The 20,937-nt window shown below is 47.8% G+C and overlaps 1 protein-coding gene across 3 annotated transcripts in view; it reads left to right on the forward strand.

The window, feature by feature from the left end:
- Window positions 1–18,476, forward strand: part of ZNF251 (zinc finger protein 251) — a 107,031-nt gene extending 88,555 nt beyond the window's left edge. For all 3 annotated transcript variants that reach the window (XM_050800879.1, XM_050800880.1, XM_050800878.1), the window contains one exon: window positions 16,032–18,476. In XM_050800879.1, the coding sequence (XP_050656836.1) occupies window positions 16,032–17,770 (1,739 nt within the window). In that variant the 3' untranslated portion in view covers window positions 17,771–18,476. The remainder of the gene's footprint in view (window positions 1–16,031) is intronic.
- Window positions 18,477–20,937: the final 2,461 nt, after the last annotated feature.

Consider the following 20,937-nt stretch of genomic DNA (forward strand, 5'->3'; position numbering starts at 1 on the left):
AGACGGAGTCTCACTGTGTCACCCAGGCTGGGGTGCAGTGGTGTGATCTTGGCTCACTGCAAGCTCCGCCTCCCGGGTTCACGCCATTCTCCTGCCTCAGCCTCCCAAGTAGCTGGGACCACAGGCGCCCACCACCACGCCCAGCTCATTTTTTGTATTTTTAGTAGAGACAGGGTTTCACCATGTTAGCCAGGATGGTCTCGATCTCCCGACCTTGTGATCCGCCTGCCTCGGCCTCCCAAAGTGCTGGGATTACAGGCATGAGCCACCACGCCTGGCCTCATAACCATTATTTTTATTTATTTATTTATTTTTGAGACAGAATCTTGCTCTGTCACCCAGGCTGGAGTGCAGTGGTGCAATCTCTGCTCACTGCAAACTCAGCCTCCCGGGTTCACGCCATTCTCCTGCCTCAGCCTCCTGAGTTGCTGAGACTACAGGCGCCTGCTACCACGCCTGGCTAATTTTTCATTTTTTTTTTTTTCTGGGTAGACACAAAGTTTCACCGTGTTTGCCAGGATGGTCTCGGTCTCCTGACCTCATGATCTGTCCACCTTGGCCTCCCAAAGTGCCGGGATTACAGGCATGAGCCATCGCACCCGGCCATCACCGTTATTTTTCAGCTGGGTTATGATGGTGTGTGAATGTGAACAGCTTATTCAGAAGGAACCTTTTAACAGGAGGTCATCAATACAATGCCGTAAATGACAGTGTGGAAGAGATGCCTCATCCAGGTCTTGTCTGCAGAGGTTTGGGGCACTGGCTGGGCTATTGGGGACCTCGCTGGAAGCTGAGTAAAGGGATATTGTGTTCCTTTGAAAATGAAGGCAAATTGTGGTTGAGACTCCTCAGTAATAGGTATAGAATAAAACATATTGGCCAAACCAAGGACCACAAAGTGTGCACCTGGGACCATTGGAATATCTTCAATAATTTGTTATCTTAGTTAGAGGGGCCTTTGTTGGAGAAACTTGGGCATGTAAGTTTCAGTAATTAATAAGTAAGCGCCACTCTTTGGAACTAATTTAGGGTACAGGCTAGACTATGCTGTTAAAGGGAGAGAGAGTGGTTTTGTAACCTTAGCCTCTAGCATGTTTTTAATGACTGGGCACAGGCCAGCACACCTTGTTTTAAGGGATATTGAGGGGTGTGCACCGTCTTTACTGGACGTGGCAAGCGGACGGGTTCCCAGTGGGCAGCTGCAACCAGAAGGGCCGGTGACTTAGGTTTGTTCCAGGAGCATGAGGGCACCCACTCCCATGATGGAAGAAGAGAGAGCCCGTGGGTGGCAGATGTTTAATAAAAGTAGTGCCAATGGAGGCATCTAAAGGGTCGTGAGGGGCCAGGCGCGGTGGCTCATGCCTGTAATCCTAGCACTTTAAGAGGCCAAAGCAGGCAGATCACTTGAGACCAGGAGTTCGAGACCAGCCTGGCCAGCATGGTAAAACCCCGTCTCTACTAAAAATACAAAAATTAGCCGGGTGTGGCTGTGGGCACCTGTAATCCTAGCTACTCGAGAGGCTGAGGTGGGAGGATTGCTTGAGCCTGGAAAGTCAAGGCTCCCGTGAACCAAGATCATGCCACTGTACCCCAGCCTGGGCAACAGAGCAAGACTGTCTTAAACAAAATAAAATAGGCTGGGTGCGGCGGCTCACACCTGTAATCCCAGCACTTTGGGAGGCTGAGGCAGGTGGATCATCTGAGGTCAGGAATTCAAGACCAGCCTGGCCAACATGGTGAAACCCCATCTCTACTAAAAATACAAAAAAGTTAGCCACGCATAGTGGCAGGCGCCTGTAATCCCAGCTACTTGGGAGGCTGAGGCAGGAGAATCGCTTGAACCTGGGAGCCGGAGGTTGCAGTGAGCTGAGATTGTGCCACTGCACTTCAACCTGGGCAACAAGAACAAAAAAAAAACATGTCTCAAAAAATAATAATAATAAAATAGGCCGGGCACGGTGGCTCACGTCTGTAATCCCAGCACTTTGGGAGGCCGAGGCGGATGGATCATCTGAGGTCGGGAGTTCAAGACCAGCCTGACCAACATGGAGAAACCCTATCTCTACTAAAAATAAAAAAATTAGCCGGGCGTGGTGGCGCATGCCTTTAATCCCAGCTACTTGGGAGGCTGAGGCAGGAGAATCACTTGAACCCGAGAGGTAGAAGTTGCGGTGAGCTGAGATTGTGCCATTGCACTCCAGCCTGGGCAACAAGAGTGAAACTCTGTCTCAAAAATAAATAAAATAAAATAAATAAATAAGTAAAATAAAATGAAGGTGAACTCCCGAGGGTTTGTTCGTGATTCCCTTTATTTTAAAAGCTCTCCCTTTTTACATTTTGTAGGCTCTTCAGAAACTGCTGTGACTTGGGTCCCCTTATAAAGTACTGAAAGTTTTTCTTGCCCCAATTAATAGAGTAGTAAAAGGCAATTGTCCCCTCAGAGTGGGACAGTCCCTGGAGGACCACCAAGTCCCCAGGCTAAGGGATGAGGAGGCTGCCATTCTCTCAAGTCGGGAAAGGAGGGAGGGTATTAGTTCCGTGAGAACAGGCTGTCGAGGGTCCTCAGCCTTCAGAAATGTGGCCGCGTGAGCCCAGGTGCTTATTTTCTGGTTGCCCCATGATGAGGGTGTTGGGCACAGCCACCCATCTTGGGGGCCCATGAGGGTCTGGTTCTTAGTCCTGGGATTTGGGGAAGTTTCCAGGTGCTCAGGGAAAATAATGGTGAGGCCTGGGTCCCACTGTGGGGGGCCAGGGTCAGTCGAAGTCAGGCTGGGGGCCCTCAGCAGGTGACTGCTGAGCACCAGGGAGCAGCTGCCCATGTCTCGCCTTTGCACGTGTCTTGTCCAGAGCTGCCATGTGACTGAGGGGAGCCTCTTCAGGACTGGAGACAGTCCCAGGGTCCCCCGGCAGTGACATTCAAAGAGACAACAGACCCCTCGCACTGTCTGCTGTCACTCAGCAGGAGGTGGGTGTGGTCTCCAGGGCCCCTCCACAGTGAACTCTGGCTGTTGTCACTGGTGGGTGGTTGAGTCCGGGCCTTGCCTTGAGTATCCACAGCAGGGAGCCTCCGAGTACGCCCGTCGTCCCCACCCGGTGAGGCTTCCTCATCAGTGGTTTTTCTGATTCGTGGGCATGGGATTAGCCACATTGAGGGACAGATGTGGGGGATCTGGGCCAGTGTCCTGGAGGAATTTAGTACACATTTCTGTGGGAGTGAGCACTAACTCTGACCCGGTGCTAAATGCCCTGAGTCAGCCCCCTTTTCACTCTGTCAGTGCAAAATCTTTTTTTTTTTTTTTGAGACGGAATCTCACTCTGTCACCCACGCTGCAGTGCAATGATGCGATCTCAGCTCACTGCAACCTCTGCCTCCCGGGTTCAAGCAATTCTCCCACCTCAGCCTCCCAAGTAGCTGGGATTACAGGCGCACTCCACTACCGGCCAGCTAATTTTTGTATTTTCAGTAGAGATGGGGTTTTACCATGTTGGCCAGGATGGTCTCAAACTCCTGACCTCAGATGATCCACCCTCCTTGGCCTCCCAAAGTGCTGGGATTACAGGCATGAGCCACCGCGCCTGGCCAGTGTAAAATCTCTTTTTTTTTTTTAAACAGAGTCTCGCTCTGTCCCCAGGCTGGAGTGCAGTGGTGCGATCTCAGCTCACTGCAAGCTCCGCCTCCCTGGTTCAAATGATTCTCCCACCTCAGCCTCCCGAGTAGCTGGAATTACAGGCACCCACCACCACACCCGGCTAATTTTTGTATTTTTAGTAGAGACGGGGTTTCTCCATGTTGGTCAGGCTGGTCTCGAACTCCTGACCCCAGGTAATCCACCCACCTTGGCCTCCCAGAGTGCTGGGATTACAAGCGTGAGCCACTGCACCCAGCCTGCAAAATCCCTTAAGGCAAATTTGAATTTTCTACCATAGAGGAATTTTGGTCTCCAGTTCTAATTCCCCCGTCCCCTGTGATTTTGACATTTTTTAGATTATTGCCAGATGAATCTGAGGGTGACCTCTGTGTGTCCCTACCTCGCAGGCAGCACCTCCCTCTCCAGGGTGTCCCAGCGGCCTCTGTGGGACCAGGGTCAGCACCCACCAGCACCTTCATTTTCTGGTGTCAGGGTCAGCCCCAGGCCTCAGGACCACAGGACCAGCGGCACCAAGTACAGCCCATGCTGTTGCTGTGAGCCTTGCACTCATCTAAGAGCTGGATGGCGGCCTCCAGCGTCCGGTGGGGCAGGGACTGGGTGCTCAGGGCATTTGCTTTTGCCCACCAGTCCATGCCAGGGATTAGACCCGTGAAACCCACTGGAGTTGGGGGACAGGGCCGACAGGCACAGGGACAAAGCATGGATATTTGCAAGGGGTCATGGCCAGCCCTGCAGGGATCGCCCATGGTCTGGGTCTGCAGTAGACCTGGATACCTGTGAATGCCACGGGAGGTGTCCATATAGCCAGGAGCTTCCCTCAGCTCAGCACTGGGACAAAGGAAAACACCAGGCAGGTGTGGCATGGGAAGGTCCCAACAGAGGGACCGTGGTCTGAGCGGGTGCCTCCTCGGTCAGGATTTCGGAAACACAGAGCCACCCTTACCCGCCCAACAGCCATTTAGGGTGCACAGTTTAGGCATCTGGCACGTACAGCCTAAAATTCTGCCGGCTGCCGGCTGTGGGACCGACCCTAGCGGCATCTCTGTTCCCAGATGTAGTTATCCCCACTGGCAGTGACTTTAGTCAGCCAGGCGCAGCTGAAAGGCATCTCGCGCTCCATCCCAGCCACTGTGATAGCTGTTCCAGGGTTTTTCTTTTATTCTTTTTTCCTTTTGTTTCTCTTGAGAAAACCTCTTCAGTGATCAGACACAAGATGGAAAATAAGGATTTTCTTTCTTACAGGTCTTGGGGGTACATGGCACGCCTGAAGGCCACATGGAGGTCGGCGTGAGGAGAGAGGATGGAGGGCGAGGATCTGGGGCATCTGCCTCTCCTGGGTTCCAGGGTGTGGGTGGAAGCCCAGGTGGAGAAGAGGGGTTGCAGGGTTTGGAGCAAACACGTGCAAGGAGGGCTCCTGCTCCGCAGTCAGTCCAGGTTTTGCGTCCAGTCAAGCAGCTGTGTGCAGGTGGGCTTGGAGCGGTGGCCTCTGACCCGCAGGGACTAAGAGGGAGGGGTAGGGAACTCAGGTCAGGCGGCTGCCAGAGGCCTCATGGCAGTCGGAGCTCATGTCAAAGAGGATAATGCATGTGGAGGCAGCTCAGAAACAGGCCTGCTGCACTCGGTCTATTTTAGAGGTGGGGTCTCAACATCTTGCCCAGGCAGTTCTCAAACGTTTGGCCTCAAGCGATCCTCCCACTTCAGCCTCTCAAAGTGCTAGGATTACAGGCATGAGCCACCACAGCCGACTTAAGTAATATTTTATCAACATTTTTGTTTTGTTTTGTTTTCAGATGGAGTCTCGCTCTGTTGCCCAGGCTGGAGTGCAGGGGCACGATCTTAGCTCATTACAACCTCTGCCTCCCGGGTTCAAGCGATTCTCCTGCCTCAGCCTCCCATGTAGCTGGTACTACAGGCACATGCCACCACGCCCGGCTAATTTTTGTATTTTTAGTAGAGACAGGGTTTCTCCATGTTGGCCAGGCTGCTCTCGAACTCCTGACCTCAGATGATCCACCCGCCTCAGCCTCCCAAAGTGCTGGGATTACAGGTGTGAGCCATGCAGCCTGGCCTTTATCAACAATTTATTACATATAAGTGAATTATTACTGCTGCCAGTATTAAGTTACCTACTGTGGTTTGTGTTTGAGGTCTGATAGGTTCTAACGCTCAGTCTAATGTAATTGGCCAAATCATCTTTTTCCTATGACTTGTCAATCATGCATAGGTTTTGGATTATCTAGAATTGATGTACAGCACTTTTCCCCCAGTGTGTTACGGAAGATTTCAGACATACACCACATTTGGAAGAACTTTATGGTGAAGACTCATACACCCACCACCGAGGTTCTGTGTTAACATTTACCATGCCACTATCCCTCTACCAGACCCACCATCTACTTTGTTTTTGCTTTTGAAGTAAATTGCAAGGCTGGGCACAGTGGCTCACACCTGTAATCCCAACACTTTGGGAGGCTGAGGTGGGCAGATCACTTGAGGCCAGGAGTTTGACACAAGCCTGGCCAACATGGTAAACCCCGTCTTTACAAAAAAATTTAAAAATTAGCCAGGCGTGGTGGCACATGCCTATAGTCCCAGCTACTCAGGAGGCTGAGGCATGAGAATCACTTGAACCTGGGGGGCAGAGGTTGCAGTGAGTTGAGATCGCATCATCGCACTCCAGCCTGGGTGACAGAGAAAGATTCTGTCTAAAAAAAAAAAAAAATTCAGCTGTCAGGACATGTCCTTTATTGAATTTAATTTTATTTTTAATTTTAAAATTATTGGGCTGGGTGTGGTGACTGATGCCTGTAATCCTAGCACTTTGGGAGGCAAGGTGGGTGGATCACCTGAGGTCAGGAGTTTGAGACTTGCCTGGCCAGCATGGTGAAACCCTGTCTCTACTGAAAATACAAAAATCAGCAGGGTGTGATGGCTCACTCCTGTAATCCCAGCTCCTCAGGAGGCTGAGGCGGGAGAGTTGCTTGAACCTGGGAGGCAGAGGTTGCTGTGAGCAGAAATCACACCACTGCACTCCAGCCTGGGTGACAGAGCAAGACTCTGTCTCAAAATGCATACATACATACATAAAATAACCAAGAAGCAGCACTAACAGGACACTTCCTTTAAATACATATGTGTCATTGATTGAAGATCAGTGTTTGTTTACAGTTTTTTCTTTTGAGGTGAAAATTATATAAATGAAGTGCACAAATCTTAAGTGTGAATTTGCTGAGTTTTAACAAATAGACACACTTGTGTAAACCAAACCTCTATCAAGATATATAATGTTATTGTTGCCCAGAAAGTTCCATCGGTACGCAGTACACCATTGAGGAAACACACTTTTGTAGCTGGAGGAAGACAAAGAACTGCATAGTTTTGTGAAACTATGGTTCTGATAGCCACTGTTTGTGGTCATTTTGACTAAAAGTGTTGATTGGGATATTCTAAACTTGCAGGGGAGCAAGGCTCCTGTGTGTGGTTCGTGCCAGACTTAGACCGGGAAGCAAGGTGGCCTTAGGTCGTGGCCCAGGCATCCCACGGATGATGTCAGTGTAGTGAACCCTAACGTCATGGGGTTTCGTCAGTGCTCTGGACATCATCTGGAAGCACTGAAGTCCTGTTGGGGCAGTTGGAAGAGAGTCCGCCCTCAGTCTTAATCCCATGTGGCGACATGGTGCCTGAGGTGCTACTGTCTCCTCTCATGGGGGTAGTTCCCATGACCGTCACTGGGTGTCTGAATCGCGTGAGATTTCTTTTTTTTTTTTGAGACGGAATTTCACTCTTGTTGCTCAGGCTGGAGTGCAATGGCACCATCTTGGCTCACCACAACCACCGCCTCCCAGGTTCAAGCGATTCTTCTGCCTCAGCCTCCCTAGTAGCTGGGATTACAGGCATGAGCCACCACACCCAGCTAATTTTGTATTTTTAGTAGAGATGGGGTTTCTCCATGTTGGTCAGGCTGGTCTCCAACTCCCGACCTCAGGTGATCCGCCTGCCTCGGCCTCCCAAAGTGCTGGAATTACAGGCATGAGCCACCACGCCCGGCATCGCATGAAGAGATCTTGAGTAAGATCTTGTCAGCCAGATGGGAAAAGATGATTCTGTTTTTGTTTGTTCGCCTTTGAAGGGGCAGTGGTGAGCACAGGTGCCCTGCTTTAGAAGTTCTGAGTGTGCGGCCAGGCGCGGTGGCTCAAGCCTGTAATCCCAGCACTTTGGGAGGCCGAGACGGGCGGATCACGAGGTCAGGAGATCGAGACCATCCTGGCTAACACGGTGAAACCCCGTCTCTACTAAAAAATACAAAAAACTAGCCGGGCGAGGTGGCGGGCGCCTGTGGTCCCAGCTACTCGGGAGGCTGAGGCGTAAACCCGGGAGGCGGAGCTTGCAGTGAGCTGAGATCCGGCCACTGCACTCCAGCCTGGGCGGCAGAGCGAGACTCCGTCTCAAAAAAAAAAAAAAAAAAAAGAAGTTCTGAGTGTGTGTTGTACAAGAAGGAGGTTAGTGATGGGCGCCCCCGGGAGCCACAGGCTCTGGTCCCATCCTCCCCTACCACGGTGTCTGACCTGGCCTGGCAGGCGTCTCTGGCAGTGCCTCCATGTGGACTTTGAATCCAGGCTGACTTTCAGTCGTGTTTGTTGGGGATTCCTTGCCAGGGCCCTGCCCCTGGGACGCCTTGTCGCGGCATCACATGCTGTGCTTTCCGTGGCTGTCTTACGCGGGAGGCCTCTGGGAGGCAGCAGAGCCCACCCTTGCTGCTCTTTGTCCAGGGATTGGTGCTCTGGGCCTCACGCCTAGAGGGTCCTTTAGGCCAGGTGGATAAAGCATGGCCTCTCCACTTACCTGTTTGTTTTCTGAGTTCTCTTTTGGCAGCTTTCAGCCGATTCTGGTGATGTACGAAGGGAGGGGCACCGCTGGGCCTGCCATACAGCTGCACAGTGAGCGAGCGGCCGCGAGGTGGTGGGTGAGGGCACTCCCTCCTGGGAACCCCGCCAGCCCTGCCTGCAATGTTGAGAAACTGTTACAGTGGAACATTTTTATCTGAGTAGTCACAAAAAACACATGTAACTTGTTGATAGCCTGATGAGAGATGTTTCGGTTTTGGTTTCTCAGAGACAGGGTCGCACTCTGCTGCCCAGGCTGGAGTGCAGAGGTGCAGTCTGAGCTCACTGCAGCCTCCACCTCCTGGGCTCAAGCGTTCCTCTCATTTCAGCCTCCCAAAGTGCCAGAACTACAGGCATGAGCCACCAGGCCCGGCCGAAGAGATCTATTCTTAAGCGTCCTGTTACATTGATATGAGACACTGGGGAGGACCCTGGCATTTAAAAGGAATCTTACATGCTTGCTAAAGGGCACTACGCATAGAGAAAACGACATAAAACTTTTCTTCATTTTTTTCCCAATTTTTCTTTTGACTTTTATAACCAGGAGCTTTAGGAGTGAACTCGTATTTTTAAATTTTAATATGAATATAGGTCAGGCACACTTCATTTTCTTCCACTTCATTTTGTTGTGCTTTGCAGATACTGCTGCCTTTTTTTTCCCCCCTGTAGACGGAGTCTCACTCTTGTCGCCCAGGCTGGAGTGCAATGGCACGATCTTAGCTCACTGCAACCTCCGCCTCCCGGGTTCAGATTTTCCTGCCTCAGCCTCCCAAGTCGCTGGGATTACAGACGCGCACCACCATGCGTGGCTAATTTTGTATTTTTAGTAGGGACAGGGTTTTACCATGTTGGCCAGGATGGTCTCCAACTTGTGACCTCGGGTGATCCGCCCCCGGGCCTCCCAGAGTATTGGGATTACAGGTGCGAGCCACTGCGCCTGGCCAACATTTTTTACAAATTGAAGTTTTGTGACAACCTTGTGTTGAGCGAGTCTTGTCAGTGCCATTTTCAACAGCACATACTCACTTCTGTCTTTGTGTCACATTTTGATAATCATTGCAGTATTCCAAACCTTTTTATTATATCCGTTATGGTGCTCTGTGATCTTTGATCTTTAATGTTGCTACTGTAATTGTTTCAGGCACCATGAACTCTGCCTGTATGAGATGGTGAGTTTAATCAATGAATGGTGGGTGTCCTGACCCACTGAGCAGCCATTCCCTACCTCTCTCCCTCTCCTAGGGCCTCCATATTCCCTGAGACTCAGCAATATTGAAACTAGGCCAATTAATAACCCTGCAATGGCCTATAAGCGTTCAAATGAAAGGAAGAGTCACACGCCTCTCACTTTATTGCAAATGCTAGAAATGATCAAGCTCAGTAAAGAAGGCGTGGTGAAAGTTGAGACAGGCCAAAACCCAGGCCTTTTGCATCTGTTAGCTAAATTGTGAATGCAAAGCAAAACTTCTTCAGGCGTGGTGGCTCAAGCCTGTAGTCCCAGCTTCTCAGGAGGCTGAGATGGGAAGATCGCTTGAGCCCAGGAGTTTGAGGCTGCAGTGAGCTATGATCACACCACTGCACTCCAGCCTGGGTGACAGAGTGAGACCCTGTCTCAAAAAGATAATAACAATAAAAAGAAAAGTTCTTGGAGGAAATTGGGAGTGCTATTCTGGTGAACATAGGAATGACAAGACAGTACAGCAGCCTTATTGCTGATATGGAGACAGTTTCAGTCCCCCTGAAACTGACTGGATAGAAGATCAAACCAGACACATTCCCTTAAGCCAAAGCATCGCCTCTAGAGCCAGACCCGAACTCTCTTCAATTCTGTGAAAGCTGAGAGGGGTAAGGAAGCTGCAGAAGAAAACCTTGAAGCTAGCAGAGGTTGGTTCATGAGGGTTAAGGAAAGAAACAGTCTCCATAACAAAAGCACAAGGTGAAGCAGCCACTGCTGATGGAGAAACTGTGTCAAGTTGTCCAGAAGACCTAGCTAAGATGATTGATGAAGGTGGCTACACTGAATAATAGATTTTCAGTGTAGACAAAACAGCCTTCTATTGCAAGAAGATGCCATCTAGGACTTTCATAGCTAGAGAGAAGGCAATGCCTGGCTTCAAAGCTTCAAAGGACAGGCTGGCTCTCTTGTTAGGGACTATGTACACACATTATATTGTTTACTGAATGTTCACAAATCAGACGCAGCCATAGAACCAGCACAGATTAGGAAACAAAGCATGATCAGCTCTACAGAAGCCTAGTGGTGTCCCTGCCAGGCACTACTGCCCCAGGGACAATCGCTGAGTTTTGCTTGGTTTTGAACTTTTTATAAATGGAATTTTGCAGCATACAGTCTTTCATGTTTGGGTTCTTTCACTAAAAAAAATGCTTTTTTCAGAGACAGGGTCTCACTCTGTTGCCCATACTGGAGTGCAGTGGCACAATCATAACTGACTGTAATGTCAAATTCCTGGGCTCAGGTTTTCCTCCCACCTCAGCCTCCTGAGTAAGGGGGACTACAGGTGTGCACCACCATGCCTGGCTAAGTTTTATTTGCTTTTAATTTTTTTTATTTTTTGGAGATGGAGTCTTGCTCTGTTGCCCAGGCTGGAGTGCAGTGGAGTGATCTCAGCTCACTGCAAGCTCTGCCTCCCGGGTTCACGCCATTCTCCTGCCTCAGCCTTCCTTCCAAGTAGTTGGGACTACAGGCGCCACCACCACGCCCAGCTAACTTTTTGTATTTTTAGTAGAGACAGGGTTTTACCGTGTTAGCCAGGATAGTCTTGATCTCCTGACATCGTGATCCGCCCTCCTCGGCCTCCCAAAGTGCTGGGATTACAGGTGTGAGTCACCACGCTCGGCCCATGCCCGGCTGTTTTCTAGTAGTCTTTATTATTATTATTATTATTATTATTTATTATTATTATTTTGAGACAGAGTCTCACTGTGTCGCCCAGGCTGAAGTACAATGGCACGATCTTGGCTCACTGCAACCTCCGCCTCCTGGTTCAAGTGATTCTCCTGCCTCAGCCTACCAAGTAGCTGGGACTACAGGCGCGCGCCACCACGCTTGGCTCATTTTTACATATTTTTTAGTAGAGAAGGGGTTTCGCCATGCTGGCCAGGCTGGTCTTGAACTTCTGGCCTCAAGTCATCTGCCCACCTGTGCCTCCCAAAGTGCTGGGATAACAGACATGAGCCACTGTGCCCGGCCTGATTTTCTAATACTATACTAACTTTGCATTCTTTTTTTTTTTTTTTTTTTCTTGAGACAGAGCCTCGCTGTTGCCCAGACTGGTGTGCAGTGGCATGATAGCTCACTGCAACCTCTGCCTCCTGGGTATTCACATGTCCGTGTGAAGACATCACCAAACAGGCTTTGTGTGAGCAACATGGCTGTTTATTTCACCTGGGTGCAGGCGGGCTGAGTCCGAAAAAGGAGTCAGCAAAGGGTGGTGGGATTATCATTGGTTCTTACAGGTTTTGGGATAGGCAGTGAAGTTAAGAGCAAGGTTTTGGGGGTAGGGGGGTGGATGTCACAAAGTACATTCTCAAGGGTGGGGAAAATTATAAAGAACCTTCTTAAGGGTGGGGGAGATTACAAAGTACATTGATCAGTTAGGGTGGGGCAGAAACAAATCACAATGGTGGAATGTCATCAGTTAAGGCTATTTTCACTTCTGTGGATCTTCAGTGGCTTCAGGCCATCTGGATGTGTACATGCAGGTCACAGGGGATATGATGGCTTAGCTTGACACTGGGTTCAGGCAATTCTCCTGTGTCAGACTCCCAAGTAGTTGGGACTACAGGTGAGGATCATCACGCCCAGCTAATTTTTGTATTTTTGGTAGAAATGGGGTTTCACCATGTTGGCCAGGTTGGTCTCAAACTCCTGGCCTCAAGTGATCTGCCCTCCTGGGCCTCCCAAAGTGCTGGGATTATAGGTGTGAGCCACCACGTCCAGCCTAACTTTGCATTCTTGAAATAAACCCACTTGTTGATGTGTTATCCTTGTTACATATATGACAGGATTAGCTTCTGAATATTTTGTTTAGGGATTTTACATCCATCACTGTGGATGAGATTGGCCTTCAATTTTGTTTTCTCATACTGTTGTCAAATTTTGGTATCAAAGATGAATTAACCTCACATACATTGTTGGAGCATGTAGCATCTCTTTCTGTCTTCTGGATATAACTAATAATGTAATAATAAAATGTAAATAATAAAACAGAATGAACAAATAACCAAAATGAAAAAGGAGCCACCACCTAGATATTTCAGACTATAATAAAAAGATATTTTGGGCCGGGTGCAGTGGCTTACACCTGTAATCCCATCACTTTGGGAGGCTGAAGCAGGAGGATTGCTTGAGGTCAGGAGTTGGAGACAAGCCTGGCAACATAGTGAGACCTTGTCTCTACAAAAAAATAAGGAATTAGCCAGACTACAGGTGGTGCACACCTGTAGTCCCAGCTACCCGGGAGCCTGAAGTGGGAAGAGCACTTGATCCCAGGAGTTCAAGGCTGCAGTGAGCTATGGTCACAACACTGTACTCTACCCTGGAAACGAGCAAGCACGGTGGCTCACGCCTGTAATCCCAGCACTTTGGGGGGCCGAGGCGGGTGGATTGCCTGAGCTCAGGAGTTTGCAACCAGCCTAGGCAACACGGTGAAACCCCGTCTCTACTAAAATTACAAAAAATTAGCCGAGCGTGGTGGTGAGCATCTGTAATCCCAGCTACTCAGGAGGCTGAGGCAGGAGAATCGCTTGAACCCAGGAGGCGGAGGTTGCAGTGAGCTGAGATCGTGCCATTGCACTCCAGTCTGGGCAACAAGAGTGAAACTCTGTCTCAAAAAAAAAAAAAAAAAAAAAAAAGAAAAAGAAAAAAGGTGGTGGTGGTTGGGGGGAGATATTTTGAGCACATTTATACCAAATAGATAAAATGTATAAATATCCTAGAAAAATACAATTTATCAAAACTGACACAAGAAAAGGTTAATACATAATTATTTAAGTGCTAAATAAATTGACTCATAATTTAAAACCCTTCCTCAGAAAAAATGCCAAGCCCAGATGGCTTCACCAACTTGTACTAAACAGTTAAGGAAGAAATAGCAACTATCTTACATATATACGTTCAATAAAAGTTGGTTTATGCTGTGCATATAATTTTAGAACCTGATTCTTCACTTTGTAATATAAGCTTTTCATTTAATTATATATCTTTCTATTATAATAGTGGTAGAATTGTATTCCATTATGTGAATAGTCTTTACTGGGTTTAAACAACCCCATTTTTGGAAATTTGGGTTCTTCCTTGTTTCCCCACAATTACAAAATGCAGTGAGCATCATTGTACTCATTTCCATGTACATACAGCAGTCCACTTAGGATAAATCCTAGGGGAGCAGTTTGGGGGACAAAGGGTGTGTGATATATCAATTTTTTTGGCTACATATTGTCAGCTTTTAAAAAAAGTTGTATTTTGGCCAGGCACAGTGGCTTGTGCCTGTAGTCCCAGCTACTTGGGAGGCTGAGGCAGGAAGATTGCTTGAGCCTGGGAGGTCAAGGCTGCAGTGAACTGTGGTTGCACCATGGCACTCCAGCCTGGGCAACAGAGCAAGAGCCTATCTAAAAAAAAAGTCATTTATTTACAGTCCCACCAACAGTACATGGCATGATTGTTGCTTTAATTCTTTTTTTTTTTTGAGACGGAGTCTTGCTGTGTCGCGCAGGCTGGAGTGAAGTGGCACGATCTCGGCTCACTGCAAGCTCTACCTCCCAGATTCACGCCATTCTCCTGCCTCAGCCTCCCAAGTAGCTGGAACTACAGGCGCCTGCCACCACGCCTGGCTAATTTTTTTTTTTTTTTTTTTTTTTTTTGTATTTTTAGTAGAGACAGGGTTTCACCGTGTTAGCCAGGATGGTCTTGATATCCTGACCTCATGATCCGCCCACCTCGGCCTCCCGAAGTGCTGGGATTACAGGTGTGAGCCACTGCGCCCTGCTGATTGTTGCTTTAATTCTTACCAGTGCTCAGCATTTTTTTTAAGCCTTTATCATAAAGTCCAAATTTCTCAACCTCTTTGCAGTGCTTCTTGTGTCTTTACCCTGCCCCATCTTGCCCCACTCTCCCCTCATACTTCTTGCTCTAGCCGTGGTGGGATTAAAAAAAAAAGAGACAAGAGTTTCACTCTGCCACCCAGGCTGGAGAGCAGTGGCGTGACCCTACCTCACTGCAGTCTCGAACTCCTGGCCTCAGGCTCCCAAAGTGCTGGAATTACAGGTGTGAGCCAGTGCACTCAGCAGTTAAATTCTTTAATTTTTTTTTCTTTAGACAGGGTCTCATTCTGTTGCCCATAGTGGAGTACAGTGGCACCATCATGGCTCACCACAGCTGTGACCTCCCAGGCTCAAGCAATCCTTACACCTCAGTCTTCTGAATAGCTGGGACCACAGACGTGCATCACTGCACCCAGCTAATTTAAAAAAACAAATTTACTTTTGTAGAGATGGGGTCTCCTTATATTGCCCAGGCTGGTCTTGAACTCCTGGCCTCAAGCAGTCCTCCTGCCTTGGCCCCCCAACTGGGATTACAGGTGTGAGCCACCACATCCAGTCAGATTTTTTTTTTGGGGGGGGGGACGGAGTCTCACTCTGTCCCTCAGGCTGGAGTGCAGTGGCGCGATCTCAGCTCACTGCAAGCTCCGCCTCCCGGATTCACGCCATTCTCCTGCCTCAGCCTCCTGAGCAGCTGGGATTACAGGCCACCGCCACCACGCCCAGCTAATTTTTTTGTATTTTTAGTAGAGACAGGGTTTCACTGTGTTAGCCAGGATGATCTCGATCTGACCTCGTGATCCACCGGCCTTGGCCTCCCAAAGTGCTGGGATTACAGGCGTGAAACACTGCGCCCGGCCCTGGCCCAAATTCTTTAAATCAAGAACTTGATTGATATTTTTGTGCATCACAACCAGGCCCAGGCCTTCCTGTCTGCCACTGCTAACTTATTTCCTTTGTCAGGTTTCAGCTTGAACCTCACCCCTGGCATTTTCTCTGACCATGTAGACTAGGTTAGGGCCAATAACACATTTACACAATTTCTGTCACATGGTGTATCATTATTTTTAAGAACTTACTTGCTATCTACTTGAGTAGAACATAAACTTCATGAGATCAGAGACTATATTTATCTTCCTGTATATTCCTTACCTAGAACATGCCTGGCTTTCTAAATATTTGTTGAATAATTTGCCAATTTGATAGGTGAAAAATCATAATTTGTTTTGATTTGACTACTTTGATAACTAATGAACTTGAATATTTTTATCCTGTTGATTGGCCATCCCATCTTTACTTTTGAATTCTGCCTTTCACATGTTTTCCTGTGAGAGCACTGCCTTCTGCATGACAGTTTGTAGGAGCTTCTACCACATCGTGGACATTATCCCTCATGGAAGGTTTTCTCTAGTAACTCATTCATATTTTTCTTTAACAGATTCTGAGTTTGGGACCAAGAAGGAACTATCTATTTTAAGCCAAAAATTTTCCGAAGAAGTAAAAACCCCAGAATTTGTATCAAGAAGTCTCTTAAGGGATAATGCACAGGCAGCTGAGTTTCGGGAAGCATGGTGCCATGAGGGTAAACTCGAAGAGCACCTGGGAAATTCTGCCGGGCAGAGTTTGAACAAACCCAATATTCACAAGAGAGTTTTAACAGAAGCTACCATGGGTAGGGAAAGATCTTTGGGAGAAAGACCCCAAGAGGGTAGTGCATTTGATAGAAACTTGAATCTGAACCAAAATGTTGTTAGACTTCAAAGAAATAAAACAGGAGAGAGGGTCTTTAAATGTGATATATGCAGCAAAACCTTCAAATACAATTCAGACCTAAGTAGACATCAGAGAAGTCACACTGGGGAGAAGCCATACCAATGTGGCCGGTGTGGACGAGCCTTTACTCACAGCTCAAATCTTGTTCTGCACCATCACATTCACACTGGAAATAAACCATTTAAATGTGATGAATGTGGGAAAACTTTTGGACTCAATTCTCACCTCCGTCTTCATCGGAGAATTCACACTGGAGAAAAACCCTTTGGCTGTGGTGAGTGTGGGAAGGCTTTCAGTCGAAGCTCAACTCTTATTCAACATCGGATAATTCACACAGGAGAGAAACCCTACAAGTGTAATGAATGTGGAAGAGGCTTTAGCCAGAGCCCCCAGTTAACTCAGCATCAGAGAATTCACACTGGAGAGAAGCCGCATGAATGCAGGCACTGTGGGAAGGCCTTCAGTCGCAGTTCCAGCCTTATTCAGCATGAGAGAATTCACACTGGAGAGAAGCCCCATAAATGCAATCAGTGTGGGAAGGCCTTCAGTCAGAGCTCAAGCCTTTTCCTCCATCATCGGGTTCATACTGGAGAGAAACCCTATGTATGTAATGAATGCGGTAGAGCCTTTGGTTTTAACTCTCATCTTACTGAACATGTAAGGATTCACACAGGAGAAAAACCCTATGTTTGTAATGAGTGCGGCAAAGCCTTTCGTCGGAGTTCCACTCTTGTTCAGCATCGAAGAGTTCACACTGGGGAGAAGCCCTACCAATGCGTTGAATGTGGGAAAGCTTTCAGCCAGAGCTCCCAACTCACCCTACATCAGCGAGTTCACACTGGAGAGAAGCCCTATGAATGTGGTGACTGTGGGAAGGCCTTCAGCCGGAGGTCAACCCTCATTCAGCATCAGAAAATTCACAGTGGAGAGACTCGCAAGTGCAGAAAACGTGGTCCAGCCTTTGTTCATGGCTCTAGCCTTACACCAGATGGACAGATTCCCACTGGAGAGAAGCACAGCAGAGCCTTTAGCCATGGTGCAAATCTCATTCTGCGCTGGACAGTTCACACTGGTGAGAAATCCTTTGGATGTAATGAATATGGAAAAGCTTTCAGTCCCACCTCACAACCCACGGAAGATCAGAAAATGCATGCTGGGGAAAAGCCCTATAAATGTCAAGGATGTGGAAACGCCTTCAGTGGAAATTCAGCCCTTATTCGACATCAGGTAACTCACACTGGTGGGAAACCCTGTCATTGCAGTGTGTGTGGGAAAGCCTTCAGCCAGAGTTCACAGCTCACACCACCTCAGCAGACTCATGTTGGAGAGAAACCTGCTTTAAATGATGGATCTAAAAGATACTTTATTCAAATCAAAAAGATTTTCCAAGAAAGACATTTTTAAAGTGATAAATGCAGAAGACAATTTAGCAACTGTTCACTTTACATTAGAAGATAAGATGGCATAATGAAAGATAAATAAGGTCTAAATATTCCTGGCAAAGTAAAATAAATAGTTCAGATGACTACTAAAAGTCATTTAAAGTCATTAAATCTGGGAGTAAACACAAGAGAATTCATTCTGGGAAATCAGGCTGTCTGTGTAAAGGCTACTGCCGTGCTCAGGAGTTGAACCGTGTGGTGCTGTGTCCGGATACTCATGATGAATGGATGGAGGGTGTGAAAAATGAGCCCAGCTGGTGCTCTGGGTCTACCCTGCCTGACATCCTTCCAGTCTTATCCTTTGTTTCCTATCCAGGCCCAGGCTTGTGGCTGAGAACATCCACTTTCAGTCCCATACATCTGCCTCCAGGCAGAGAACTTGCGCCTGCTGGTGGGGCTTAGCCTTATTCCTTCCACCACCTCTCCCACCAGCCCGCAGAGGAACTGCAGGTAGACGTTTCCTCCTTGCTTGGAGCCCCAGTTTTTGCATTTCATTTTCATTAAAATGGAAGTTAGTTTGGTTTTGGTTCTAAGGAACTCTACAGTTTAGCAGAGAGAGGGGCCTACCAAGTATCTCCACTTTTGAAAATTATAATTACTGATAAAAAAAATTTTTAAGGCAGGTTTATTGAAGCATAATTTATAAACAATAAAATTTTTTTAGTGTATAGTTTTGTGGGCTTTGACAAAAGCAAACAATTGTGCCACCACCACATTCCAGATACTGAACATCTTCACCACCACCCAGAATTCCTTTGTGCACTCTTGTGGTCAACCCCTCCTCAACCCCAGTCTGTGGAAACCACTGGTTTGTTTTCTGTCCATCGCCTCACCGTTTCCAGGATTGCAGTGTGCAGCTGTTTGCGTGTGGCTTCACTGAACGTGATGCATTGGAGTCATCCACATTGCCTGTGTAGACTGCTTTTTTACACCAAGTAGCATTCCATTGTATGGACGGAGCCATTTGTTTATCCGTTCCCGCATGGACGGGTATTTGGGCATTTTCACTATGGGCAACTATGATTAAAGCTGCCATAACTGTGTATCAACTACAGGCTGTTTTGTGAGTCTAACTTTTGCGTTATCTTGGGTAAACAGGACTGGGATTGCTGGGTCACATGGTAAGCTTATGTTTTACATTTTAAGAAACTGCCAAACTGTTTTACAAAGTCAGTTGTGCATCCCACTGACGATGTGAGTTTAGTTGCTTTGAATCCTCACCAGATCTTGGTATTGTACTTTTTTTTTTTTTTAGACGGAGTTTTGCTCTTGTTGCCCAAGCTGGAGTGCAATGGCACGATCTTGGCTCACCACAACCTCCACCTCCTGGGTTCAATTCTAGCGATTCTCCTGCCTCAGCCTCCTGAGTACCTGGGATTAAAGGCATGCGCCACCACGCCTGGCTAATTTTGTATTTTTAGTAGAGATGGGGTTTCTCTATGTTGGTCAGGCTGGTCTTGAACTCCCGACCTCAGGTGATCTGTCCACCTCAGCCTCCCAAAGCGCTGGGATTACAGGTGTGAGCCAATGCACCCAGCAGTATTGTTCATTTTTTAATATTCTAGCTATTTTAGTGGAGATGTAGTGGTATCCATGGTTTTAATTTGCATTCTCCTATTGACCATGGTTGGATCAGTAAGCATCTATTTAAAGAGTTTCATTGGGAAGTTTGAATAACACTGTAGTAGTTAGTTTCTCAGTGTGATCACCTCTGAAATTCTGATAATCAATTCTTTTTTTTCTTCTTCTTCTTCTTTTTGAAACAAAGTCTTGCACTGTTGCCCAGGCTGGAGTGCAGTGAAGTGATCTCGACTCACTGCAACCTCCACCTCCCAGGTTCAAACAATTCTCCTGCCTCAGCCTCCCGAGTAGTGGAACTACAGGCACGCACCACCATGCCCAGCTAATTTTTGTATTTTTCTTAGAGACGGGGTTTCACCATGTTGGCCAGAATGGTCTCAAACTCCTGACCTCGTAATCCACCCACCTCGGCCTCCCAAAGTGCTAGGATTACAGGCGTGAGCCACTGCGCCTGGCCTCTGATTTTCAATTCTGAGACTCTACCTGCAAGAATCTTTTTTCAAATCTACTCTTCATTCCCTCCAGGTCTAACTGAGACATTCCCCCCCTACAAGGAGCCTTCCTTAATCTCTCATTTCATCTTTGTTTTCTTTTTTTCTTTTGAGAGTGTCTCACTCTATCACCCAGGTTGGAGTGCAGTGAAGTGATCACAGGTCACTGCAGCCTTGACTTCCTGGGCTCAAGGGATCCTCCGACCTCAGCTCCCAAGTAGCTGGGACTACAGGAACACATCACCATACCCAGATAATTTTAATTTTTTGTAAAGATGGTGTCGCACCATGTTGCCCACGCTGGTCTTGAACTCTTGGGGTCAAGCGATCCACCTACCTTGGCCTCCCAAAGTGCGGGCCTTACAGGCGTGAGCCACTGTGCCTGGCCCTACTGTTTTCTTAGGGAATTTGGAGTCACTGCTGCATTTGGTTTAACATCCATTCTGTGATTTGCTACACTTATTCCCCCTGCTCAGGTTCTGTCTCCCCCACTTTATTATTAAAATTCTTATCACAGAACCTCTTCCAAGTGTGGGAATTGCCAGCCTTAGTGTGGTCCATGTGGAATGGTCCACACAAAAGAGGGAGTGGATAGCACAGGCTCGCCTGGAGGGTCCTGTCTCCCTCTGCAATGGATTCATTCTGACCTCAGGGAAAACACTGAATCTTCTTGGGTCTCTTTTTCTCCAACTTCAAAATGGCGGGGGGAACAACTCCCCCACTTGTAAAAAAAATTACTCTCTTTACTCTTGTATCCCATAGCACAACATTCATATCCCCACCATTTCAACTCACATTTGCCTTTCTACCTGGTTACCCTGCATTCCACGGAGAGCTCTCTGCTGCCAGAGACGTCGCCTTACGCGCCTTTTTATCTCCAGCACAGGTGCTTAGGATGTACTTAGGATGATACAGAACAGGTGCTTAGGATGTACTTGGGAAGGAAAGAAGAGAGGTGACAGCAGGAGAGAAAGGAAATAGTGCCAAGAATGTGCTTTGTGTAAATGTGAACCTTGTGTTCTGCTTATGCTCTGTTCATGAGCAGACTGGCTACATT

This window comes from Macaca thibetana, chromosome 8 (assembly GCF_024542745.1).
Source record: "Macaca thibetana thibetana isolate TM-01 chromosome 8, ASM2454274v1, whole genome shotgun sequence".
NCBI lineage: Eukaryota > Metazoa > Chordata > Mammalia > Primates > Cercopithecidae > Macaca > Macaca thibetana.